The sequence below is a fragment of the Rattus norvegicus genome, chromosome 3 (assembly GCF_036323735.1).
Source record: "Rattus norvegicus strain BN/NHsdMcwi chromosome 3, GRCr8, whole genome shotgun sequence".
In the NCBI taxonomy this organism is placed as follows: Eukaryota; Metazoa; Chordata; class Mammalia; order Rodentia; family Muridae; genus Rattus; species Rattus norvegicus.
In genome coordinates, this window is record NC_086021.1 from 92,133,064 (window position 1) to 92,145,485 (window position 12,422).

Sequence of the window (12,422 nt, forward strand, 5' to 3'; positions counted from 1 at the left end):
TCTTACATTTGGTCTTTTCATTGTGCCCTGAGTTTCCTGGATGTTTTGGGTTAGGAACATTTTTGCATTTGTATTTTATTTGGCCATTGTGTTAATACCTTCTATGCTAATGTCTCCTACCACTGTGGTTCTCTTCTATCTCTTGTACTCTGTTGGTGATGATTACATCTGTAGCTCCTGATTTCTTTCCTAAGTTTTCCACATCCAGAGTTTCTTCTATTTGTGAATTCTTTATTGTTCTTTTTCCCACATTTAGGTCTTAGACTGTTCAATTCTTTTACATGTTTGATTGTTTTTAGTTGTAACTTTAAGGGATTGATTTGTTTCCTCTTTAAGGGCTTCTACCTGTTTGCCTGTGATTCCCTGTATTCCTTATGGGATTTTAAGCATTTATATCCTCCTTAAAGACCTCTATCATCTTCATAAGATGAAATTTTAGATCAGAATCTTGCTTTTCAAGTAAGTTATTATATCCTGGGCTTGCTGAAGTGGGGAACTTGTTTCTGATGGTGCCAAGTTACATTGGCTTTATTGCTTCTTTTCTTGTGCTTGTCTTTTGCCATCTCTTTATCTCTGGTGCTAACTGGCCTGGGTGTTTCTGTCTAGAATCTATTTGTCATTGAAGGCATGAACAGCTTTGTGACCTGGTTTAGAGTAGGCCTCCTGTGAGACAGGTAGAGCTGTCTCTGGTTAGGGAGGTCACCTATATCCCTGATTAGAGTAGACCCTCCTGTTTCCCTGGCTACTGGAGCCCTCCTAGGAAAGAGACAGGATATGTCTCTGGTTATGGCAGTCTCACTGGGAAACAGCTATATTATGGGTATGGGAGAGGAACAAGAGAAACTGATCTGTCCTGGGTGTAGGGGAGTTTTAGTTCAGAAGGAAGATGGGGCCCTGGCACAGCAGATAGGTTCTGAGTCTGCTTGGTTCCTTGTGGGTACCAGCATGGACAGGTATTGGAACAGGAGTCTCACCTGTGTCCCTGGTTATAGCAGACCTCCTGAAAGAGAGCCAGGCATTGGGTATGAGGAAGGTACAAGTGCACCAATCTGGCCCAGCAGGAGTTGTAGACTGGAAGGAAGATGGGGCTCTGGCACAGCAGTGTCCACTCGTCTTCCTTGGAGTCCCAGTTGGGGCAAGATCTATTACCCATGTTTCTGGTTATTAAACATCTCCTGGGAGAAAAGTAGGCGGTAGGCTGTGGAGAGCTAGTATATACACTTAAAGTAAGACCTAATGATTTTTTGAATTTGCTGAGTCTCTGTTGTTATGTCTCCCTTTTCATTTCTGATTTTGTTTCTTTTAATACTGTCTTTCTGTCTCTTAGTTATTTTGGCTAAAGGTTTATGTATCTTGTTGATTTTCTCAAAGAATCAGCTCTTGGTTTTGTTGATTCATTGTATTGTTTTCTTGGGTCCTAACTGAATAATTTCAGGCTTGATTTTGATTATTTCATGCATGAGACTGCTGTTTAGTGTTCTTCCTCTTTCTCATTCTTATTCTCCCCCCCACACTCCACCATCTCCCTCCTCTTCCTCCCCCACCGTCCTCCAACTCCTGTTCCTCCTCCTCATCTTCCTGTTCCTCCTCATCCTCATCCTCTGCCATTTTCTCCTTCTTTTTAAATTCTAGAGCTTTCAAGTGTACTTCTAAATTGTTGATATGAGCACTTTCTTTTTGAGGCATTTAGTGCTATGAATTTTGCTCTTATCAGTGCTTTCATTGTATCTCATAGGTTTGTGTTTGTTGTATCTTCATTTTCATTGAATTGTATAAGTTCTTTAACTTCTTACTTTATTTCTTCCCTGATACTGAGATCATTGGGTAGAGTTGTTCAGTTTCCATGAGTATGTAGGATTTCTGGTGTTTCTGTGTTTGTTGAAGTCGAGCTTAAAAACATAGTGTTCTGATAAGATACAAGGTGTTATTTCAATTTTCTTGTATGTGTTGAATCCTACTTTGTGACTGTATATGTGGTCTACATTGGAGAAGAGTTCAGGAAGTGCTGAGAAAAAAGGTATATTTATTTGCATTTGGGTGAAATAGTCTGTAGATGTCTGTTAGATCCATTTTATTCATAATGTCAGTTAGTTTCATTTCTCTGTTTAGATTTTGTCTGGATGACCTATCAATTGGTGAAAGTTGGGAATTTAAGTCTCCCACTAATAATGTGTGGGGTTCTTTTATAGATGTGGGTACCTTGAATTAAGGGTATAGATTTTCAGAATTGAGATATCATCTTGGAAGGTTTTTCTTCGATGAGTATGATACGATATGCCCTTCAATGACTCTTTTGATTAATTTTGGTTGAAATTCTATTTTATTAGATATTAGAATAGCTGCTCCAGTTTGTTTTGTAGGTCTGTTTGCTTGGAAACCTTTTTTTTTAGCCTTTTTCTCTGACGTAATATCTATTTTAATTACTGAGGTGTGCTTCTTGTATGAAGCAGTATGATCTTGTTTTAACATCCATTCTGTGAGCCTGTATCTTTTTTGTTAGAAAATAGATTCCTTGGAAGTTAAGAGCTATTAATAACTAGTTATTGTTATTTCCTGTTATTTTTGTGTTAATTCTGTTAGTGTATTTATATTTGTGTGTCACCCCTATTTGTTCTGGCAGGGAATTACATATTTGTTGTGTTTCATGAATACAGTTATCCTCCTTCGATTAGAGATTTTATTCTAGTTCATTCTGTAGGTCTGGATTTGTGGATATATTGTTTTAATTGTGATTTGTCTAGAAATATGTTAGAATTTTCCTGGGTATAGTAGTCTAGGTTGTCATCAGTGGTGTTCATTAGAGATTGAAAGATATGTTCATGCATATCTAGCTTCGAGAAGTCTGGTGTAATTCTAATGGATTGATCATTGAATATACGTTCCCTACTTTTCTTGCCAATTTTTATAGCCTTTGTTTTGTATATTATGGGTTTTAATTATTATTTATTGGGAGTATTTTCTTTTCTAGTCCAGTCTGGTTTGCATTCTATGAGCTTCTTGTATGCATCTAGAGTTGTCTTTCTTTAGTTCTGGAAATTTTCTTCTATGATTTTGTTGAAAATATTTTCTGGTCCTTGAAGCTAAGATTCTTACCTTCTACTCCTGTTCTTTTTAGGTTAGGTCTTTTTATGGTAATCCAGATTTCTGGAAGTTTTGTGCCAGCAATTTTTTAGATTTAATATTTTTTGACTGAGGTATCAATTTCTTAGATTGTTTCTTCTAAGACTGAAATTCTGTCCTGCATCTCCTGTATTCCGTTGTTTTTGCTTGCATCTGTTATTCCTGTTCTCTTCCCTTGGTTTTCAATATTCAGGATTCCTATGGTTTGAGTTTTCTTTATTTCTTCTATTTCTACTTTCAGGTCATATAGAGTTTTATTATTTTCCTTCCCATGCTTAATTGCATTTTCCTGTATCTCTTTCTTTCTTTCTTTCTTTCTTTCTTTCTTTCTTTCTTTCTTTCTTTCTTTCTTTCTCTCTCTCTCTCTCTCTCTCTCTCTCTCTCTCTCTCTCTTTCTTTCTTTTCTATTGGACATTTTCTTCACTTACATTTAAAATGTAAGTGATTTCCCCTCTGGAACCCCTCTATACATTTCCCCTCCCCTGACTCTATGAGAGTATTTCCCTAACCACCTATTACATCCCATCTCCCTGCCCTGGGGGCATTGAGTCTTCCAAAAGCAAAAGGTCTCTCCTCTCATTCATGCCCAATAAGGCCATCTTCTGCTACATATGTGGCTGGAGCCATGGGTCCCTCCATGTATACTCTTTGGTTGGTGGTTTAGTTGTTGGGAGCTCTGGGGTGTCAGGTTGGTTGATATTATTTTCTTCCTATGTGGTTGAAAACCCCTTTAGCTCCTTCTGTCTTTTCACTAACTGCTACATAGGGGCACTGTCTTCAGTCCAACAGTTTGTTGAGAGCATATGACTGTATTTCTCAGGTTCTTGCAGAACCTCCCTGGAGACACCTATATCAGGCACCTCTCAGCATGTACTTCTTGGCATCCACAATATTATCTGGGTATGGTGACAATATATGGGATATATCCCTGGGTGGGCTCATCTCTGGGTGACCTTTCCCTAGGTCTCTGCTCCACACTTTGTCTCTGTATTTTCTTCTGTGAATATTTTGTTCTCCCTTCTAAGAAGGACTGAAGCATCCACTCTTTTGTCTTCCAAATTCTTGAACTTCATGTGGTCTGTGGATTGTATCTTGGGAATCCCTACCTTTTGGGCTAATATCCTCTTATAAGTAAGTGCTTATCATGTGAGGTTTTTTTTTGTTGTTGTTGTTGTTGTGATTGGGTTACCTCACTCAGGATGATTTTTTTCTAGTTCCATCCATTTGCCTAAAAATTTCATGAAGTCTTTGTTTTTAATAGCTGAATAGTACTCCATTGTGTAAATGTACCTTATTTTCTGAATCCATCCCTCTGTTGAGGAACATCTGGGTTCTTCAGCATCTGGCTGTTATAAATATGGCTTCTATGAACATAGTGGAGCATGTGTCCTTCTTATATTTTGAAGCATCCTTTTCGTATATGCCCAGGAGGGTTATAGCTGGTTCCTCAGATAGTACTATGTCTAATATTGTGAGGAAACTCCCCACTGTACCAGCTTGAAATCCCACCAACAATAGAAGACTGTTCCTCTTTCACAACATCCTCACCTGCACCTGTTGTTTTCTGAGTTTTTGATCTTAGCCATTTTGATTGGTGTGAAGTGGAGTATCAGGGTTGTTCTATTTGCATTTCCCTGATGACTAAGGGTGTTGAACTTTTTTTTTTTGGTGTTTTTCAGCTATTTGATATTCTTCAGTTGATAATTATTTGTTTAGCACTGTCTCATGATTTTTAATAGATTCTCTGGAGTCAAACTTCTTGAATTCTTTGTATATATTGGGTATTAGTCTTTTATTAGGTGTAGGATTGATAAAAATGTTTTCCCAATCTGTTGGGTGTCATTTTGTCCTATTGGCAATGTCCTTGGCCTTAAAGAAGCTTTGCAATTTTATCAAGTCCCATTTGTTGATTTTTGATCTTAGAACATATACCATTGGTGTTCTGATCAGGAAATTTTTCCCCTGTGCTTATATTTGCTTCTTTTTTAAAGACCTCTACATGTTTGGTTGTGTTTTCTTATATTACTTTAAGTGATGTATTTGTTTTTTATTTAAAGACCTTTATCATCTGTACAAGATTGAGACTGAGGTCATTTTCTTGTGCTCTATTCATGGTAGGACACCAAGGTACCCGGATCATAATAACCATGTTCTGAAATTGTCAGATTGCCCTGGTTTTTGTTGACTGTGTCCTTCCTAGCACATTCTGCCATCTGCAGGGCTATATTTCATGGATATTCCTGCTATAGAAGATACTGGGAAAGGGCCTAATTTCAATGTTTCTGGTATGGCAGGCCTTTGATGGGTTTATTGAGCCTGTATGGTCTTGATCTGCAAGTCTAATAAAGGTGGGCTGAGAGGTGGTAGAAAAATGGAAGTTAGCAGGTTATAACAGGGAGCTCAGGGAAACCAGGGGTGACCCAGTGGACTCAGCCATAAGGAAGATGATTACAAGAAGGGAATCTAACATTCCTGCTTCTGATTTTAATGATAGTTCTTAATCAGACATTTTTCTGCAATGATTATGATAATTATGTTTGATCATTGCCCCAATTTTGAGAATATATATTATATATAGTAAATTTGAAATGTGTATAAGAGTTATAATCTTACATATTAAAATATTGTTTTCTGAGGTAAGAAAACTATTTAAAATTATAATTTGTGTTTAATATTATACAGTTTATTATGAATAGTAAAATTACTATTATATGCAAATTCTAAATAAACATGTTGTATTGCATATTCACTATTGTGTGTCTTAATTGCAAGCATTCCTTTGTTACCTCTACCATTTCATTTATAGTAAATCAATCTTACATACTACTGGGAGTTATGACAATTATTTTTAAGTAAGCTTGGTTTTTGAATGTATATTTAATTAATAATCCTTTGATTACTAAGATCTTAATATATAATTTTTCTAGAATATTTGGATAAAGTGTTTATATTTTCAACAGAAGAAAACGAATTTCAGATAAACTTTCTAAGCACATATTTAATAATGGAGTTATAAGTCTTTTCTGTTACATGCATTTCTTGGTCCTATGAATATATACTTCTTTAACTGAGAAATGATTTAGAGCCAATCTTTTTGTGTCATATTCACTTACAAATTATTTATTTCCTTGTTATAGAAAGATCTAAATCACCTGAGTAATTTTCTATCCTGAGAGAATCAATATGTTCTATCCCTGGAGAATCCTGTATACTTCAAGAAAATTTCAAAAGGCTGGTGTAAGAGGAAAACACACAATTTTCACAGCTTGCCTTATTCGACTGAAGCAATCATTTCCACTGTAAGAGAAAAATCTATCATATACAAAATATTTAGAAACTCTGAATTTTAAATTATACTATCTGCTTTAACATACAGGTTTTCTTTAATTTTTAAAATTCTATAGTATTATTTTATGTATAATTGCATTGTTTATTTTCCTCTCCCATATATCCATCCTAGCTAGCCTTCAATTTCATGGAATCTTTTTAACTAATTGTTATTCTATGCATATATATGTATGTGTATATGTATATGTATATGTATATATATATATACATGTATTTTCTTGAATATAACCAACTTACTCCATGTAATATTACTTATATTTATGTTTTAACAGCTGACTATTTTGTACTGTGTAAACAAGAGAGATGGTGTTTCCCAGGAAAGTACATATCAATTAGTTTTATATGTAATTGATGTTATAATGCTACTTAAGAAATTGAATATTGCATCTGAAGCATATGTCTCTTATGGAGACTTACTGTATCTTATTCTGAAGACATACTTGTTGATTAGAAATCTGTTTTTACTTCCACAAGGAAAGTAAGGTTATGAGAAGTAAAATTAAGGATTATATTTCAAATTATAAAAAAACAAGGAAATGCATAAAAACTTTAAAGACCATAAACCAAAAACTGTTATATGCTCTCTGGAGGTTTTGTTGTTATTAAGTAATTTCAACAAAATTTAACTTTATTTCTAAATGTTAAGATTCAATATAAAATCATTCATTTTTTATTGAATTGTCTTATAAATATTAGCTACTTTATAAAATGTAAAATGAATCAGATATGTAATTCTGTCTTCATGTCAGAAGTTAAGGATTCCTAATTGGTGATACAATATAAAAACTTCACAACAAATCCTCTGAAAGTAACACAACAGAGAAGTCTGAGCTTGAATCCTGGCTTTGCAAATGGTGCCACTTATAATCGATTCTCAGTTCTAAATTTAGTAAAAGTGTGTTGAGTCATTTATTTGACAGGTTGTCACATTGACTACTTTAAAAGACAACACACAAACACACACACACAGATATACACACATACACACTCACACACACATTCTGCCAACCCTTTTAGTATTAGGATAAAGCAGCACCTGAAGTTATTGTTTTCTTCATGTCATCTCTGTGTTTCTGATACTGCTGGAGCAATATGTTGTGACAATGTTGATTTATTTCACATCCTTCTACCATACTAATTATTATTTGCTAAGAATATTAGATATATATATATATTTACATTTGTAATTTCTTTCTATGAAAGTCAATTAGATTAAATAATTATCAATCCAAATTTATTTGTATAACATAGAAATGTTTGTATTGTAAGTATGTGTGATAAAATATTTAAATGGCACATTTAATTTGGGCTAGAGTGATTTTTACCAATTATCTGAAATGAAATAGACATTTGTTTCTGTGTAATTCTGTGTTGAATGAGTAGATTGGCAAATTTCTAAAACATCTTTGCTTTAAAATCAGAAGTGTTATAAAGTGGATAATTTTAAAGAAAAAATATTATAACATTATTGGTTTGAATTGACCTTTCATAACTAAAATAAAATGTATTAGAAATTTAACTATTCTATTGCTTTATTTGAAGAAGATAAACAGTATATTTGTAAGATCATTAAAACTATGCGACTACTATTTTGTATTTATAATCTCACTGAATTTCTTTTTAAGATATGCTCTTAAATATGTGTATATATATATTGTTCTAACCCATTAATTCTTAATATTATAAGGCAAAAGTCCTTCCTTTTTAGTTCTAAATAAAATATAAATTAATAATTCACATTTGTATTTAGGCTTTGCAATATATTTTTGTAAATCTCATAAAAAACAAACTGCAATAATTTACTTTTAAGATTGAAGAAAGTGGGGTTGGGGATTCAGCTCAGTGGTAGAGCGCTTGCCTAGTAAGCACAAGGCCCTGGTTCGGTTCTCAGCTCCGAAAAAAAAAATAAGATTGAAGAAAGTGTAATACCAACCACAAGTTTAATCAATATTATTTATACTTATTTATAATTATCAGTACTACATAGATACAAAAGAAACAAGTTTACTCAATTTACCATGTCAATAAGTAGTTCATCTAAGATGAACACAAAAATTTCATTCAAAATATAATGTGCCTAATTCCTTACAACAATTCCTTATCAGTTTTGTGAAGGTCACATTGGGATATAGCTGTGTATAATTCTGTATGTGTATAAGTCAACATATATAAGAGTCTTAGAAAGAGAATAAATGGTGAACCATCTACCTTTACCACATGCAGTTACCACTATTGTCTTTTTTCAGGTCCTGAGCTTTATTAACCAACTTCTGAGCCTTCATGCTACTTTACTATTATTATTATTATTATTATTATTAGTATTATTATTATTATTATGCTTAAATAGTTTTTATACACTTGCCATTATCCCCTTCCCTACCCACCCTCTTATTGTTCCTCATCCAAGAGCTCCTCCTTTTCCTCCAAGCAGATGTCTCCAGTCCTCACGCCACTCCTCCAGACCTTGCCTTTTACTGGGACCTCAGTTTCTCAAGTGTCCCATCTTCTCAAGGGTCCCAAGCTGATAGTTGTTAGTTTCAATTCAAAAGTTACCATGTATTTCATAGTGAACATAAATCAATAGGTCACAAGAGATTTATCAAGTCTAATGAAGAGAGGCTGTTCATTAATTCAGTGTTTACTTGTCTGAAATCCTGAAGAGAAAGCAACAACATTGGAGAGAATCAGTTCTTATTCTAGAGATTGAAACCAGGATTTGTTTGCAGTAGGTAGGCAGGTTAAATTACCAGGCCCTCATAATGAACACTTGCTGTGACTTTCGTTAAATCTTGTATTTATGTTTCAAACATAGAAGCTTCACTCCTGATCCAGGATTTTGTCAGAATTGCCTTTTGGTGCATGTTTGTGGCTCATATCATAACATTTATTTTGAGAAATATTTCTATAATTAATACTGATGGTTACTGTATGATACTTAGCTTACAGTAAATTTATCAATTCCATAGAACTAGTACTAAGAGAATGAACAAGCATTATTTATGAATCATATAGGTCTCATTAAATCCAACGATATATTTTTAGCTGGTTTAGACGAGGTTGCTTTATGATCTGGGCAGGTATGAACATAGTTATGTACACCAAGATAAATTTACTTCACTAACAGAGTTTAATCAGAGATTTATAGTTAAAGACATATGCCATCATGCCTGGGCCAAACACAGATTTTTCATATTCACACATCCTTGCCCTGTGAATTGAGATCTCTCATATTATAAAATATATTGCTCTAAAATAAAGAAAAGAAACCCAAATGTTAAAAAAATCAAGTTAAGCTACAATGTTCATTTATAGAAAGAAAAGTAAAATCTAAAATATATTTTAAAGGGGTTTTCCTTTTTTTAATTTTGTTTTTCCTTTTCAAAAGGTTCATCTTACCCTTTCTGATTTTTTTCTGTTTATCATAGTTCATAATGAATTAAATTCTAATTTTCCTTAAACTCTAATCATCTCACTATCTAAATATGACTGAGATACTAAGGGAACTTATTAGACAGATCCTGTGTATAACATATGATATATCTTCACGTTGATAGTCATGAGTACCAAAAAAAAAGTGAAAAAATTAACAGAATAATGAGCACTGTAAAGACTAAATTTGCTGACTCTAAATATGAAAAAAGCACAGTAAAACTTAAAAATAGACATTTTAAAATTAATTTTTAACCCAGTAATGCATCTAATTATTCTCAACTTCTTTATTACAGTTGCAGCATCCAAGGACAAAGTGTTCATTATGAGTTTCTAAAACACAAGCATAGGGATGTGTTGATGTACACGGTTCTCAGAAACACTGACTTTATATGGTATATGAGTAAGAGATGTCAAGACATCCACTAGGTTACAGTGTACAAAGAATCCCAGTGAACAATGTGACAGACATCACTATGTTTATATTAACAGGCTTCACTGATGATGCTGACATGCAAGCCTTGTTATTTATTTTGTTTTTTGTGATCTATCTTTTTACTCTTATAGGCAACTTGGGACTTGTTTTACTAGTCATTGGAGATTCCCGCCTTCACAATCCCATGTACTATTTTTTAAGCGTTCTATCATTTCTAGATGCCTGTTATTCCACAGTTGTCACTCCAAAGATGTTGGTCAATTTTCTTTCAAAAGATAAATCTATCTCATACCCTGGTTGTGTAACAGAAATGTTTCTCTTTGTTACATTTGGAACCACAGAATGTTTCCTGTTGGCAGCAATGGCTTATGACCGCTATGTAGCTATCTACAACCCACTTCTCTATGCAGTGAAAATGTCACCTACTGTCTATATACCTCTCATCATAGCTTGTTATTCAGGTGGAATTATGCATGCTACTATACACACAGTGGCTACCTTTAGCCTTTCTTTCTGTGCATCCAATGAAATTAGGCATGTCTTCTGTGACATTCCTCCATTGCTGGCTATTTCTTGTTCAAACACCAATATAAACCAGCTTCTGCTCTTCTATTGTGTGGGAGTCATCGAAATTATTACCATCCTGATTGTCCTGGTTTCTTACAGTTTCATACTCTTTGCAATTCTTAAGATGCGTTCTGCAGAAGGGAGGAGAAAAATCTTTTCTACATGTGGTTCTCACCTTACAGGAGTGTCAATTTATCATGGGACAATTCTTTTCATGTATGTGAGACCTAGTTCTAACTATGCCTTGGAACATGACATGATTGTGTCCACATTTTATACTATTGTGATTCCAATGCTAAATCCCATCATCTACAGTCTGAGAAACAAAGATGTGAAAGAGGCAATGAAAAAGATTTTTGAGAGAAATTTGTTCATGAATAAAGTTCATCTTAAATTCTAACAACACTAGGAATAATGTCTGTTGTAAATCTGCATTTTATAAAGAAAGTATTTTCAAGTTTTGTTAATGGTGCCCATGTTCCAAAATGTTAGAGCTAATGTATGAATAGTATCCAAATTCCTGTTTGTAATAATATCAATGTGCACTATCACATACATAGCCATTGATGAACTCAAACTCAAATATATTAAAAATACTATTGTTATATATGTTTATGTTAGTAATTTATTTGATTTTCAATAGCATTCATGACATCAACAGTCGATTATTTGGAATGTTGTCATATTGGTTGTAGTAAGTTCTCTTCATGCAGTCTAAACTTAATATGTCATCTTTAATTCCACTCTTCTCTAGCTATAATGCAATGGCTTAATTTCTTGTAACATACTTTTAACAAACTAATCACCTATGTTGGTTTTAGACATGTTCAACTTAAGCCATTGAATTTTTCTTTTTCTTCAGTTCTTTCTCTTTCTTCCTTCCTTCCTTCCTTTCTCTCTTTCTTTCTCTTTCTTTCTTTCTTTCTTTCTTTCTTTCTTCCTTTCTTTCTTTCTTTCATTTTTTCTCTTCCTGCAGTTGTTTGTAACAATGGAATATATATTCCAATTGTTATAAAAATCACTTTTTAGATGAGGCTCTCCTCCAACTCACAGAGATATGCCTCCTGGTTGGTTGAATGTAAGTCACCAAAAATTCATTATTCAAAGTTATAAATTCCAGTGTCTCATAAAATATATGAAATAGGAGTAAATTCATATGGAACTAAAGGGAAAAAGCTGATTATATATATATATATATATATATAATTATATATTGTATTAGCTATACCTCTTCAAGATTTAACTTCCACCTGATCAACATAGTCTCTGCCACCATCTAACTATTCTTTTTTTTTTTATCGGAGCTGGGGACTGAACCCAGGGCCTTGTGCAGCGCTTTACCACTGAGTTAAATCCCCAACCCCAACTATTTTTATTCATTATTTCCCCTTCTTTCATTTATTTAATTTTATTAAAACACAGCATTTGCTATCATTGATGACAAGAGAAATAATGTAATTAAATGCAAAACACCATTATTTTTCATATTAAGGTGTGTGAAATGAGTAGTATGTAATACATA

The 12,422-nt window shown here is 33.6% G+C and overlaps 1 protein-coding gene across 2 annotated transcripts; it reads left to right on the forward strand.

Annotated features, from left to right (window-relative positions):
• Positions 1 to 4,936: 4,936 nt before the first annotated feature.
• On the forward strand, positions 4,937 to 11,300 carry Or5t9 (olfactory receptor family 5 subfamily T member 9). 2 transcript variants are annotated; one of them, XM_017591554.1, is made up of 2 exons: positions 4,937 to 4,956; positions 10,334 to 11,300. In XM_017591554.1, the coding sequence occupies exons 1-2, from the start codon at positions 4,937 to 4,939 to the stop codon at positions 11,298 to 11,300; spliced, it is 987 nt and encodes a 328-aa protein (XP_017447043.1). The 2 variants fall into 2 exon arrangements, with proteins under 2 accessions (XP_017447043.1, NP_001000317.1); NM_001000317.1 differs by lacking the exon at positions 4,937 to 4,956 and having other exon boundaries at positions 10,308 to 11,300.
• The last annotated feature ends 1,122 nt before the right edge of the window (positions 11,301 to 12,422 follow it).

Bases quoted from the DNA above. Each gene is read 5' to 3' on its own strand.
- Or5t9 (NM_001000317.1), top strand. From the start codon at position 10,308: ATGTCAAGACATCCACTAGGTTACAGTGTACAAAGAATCCCAGTGAAC.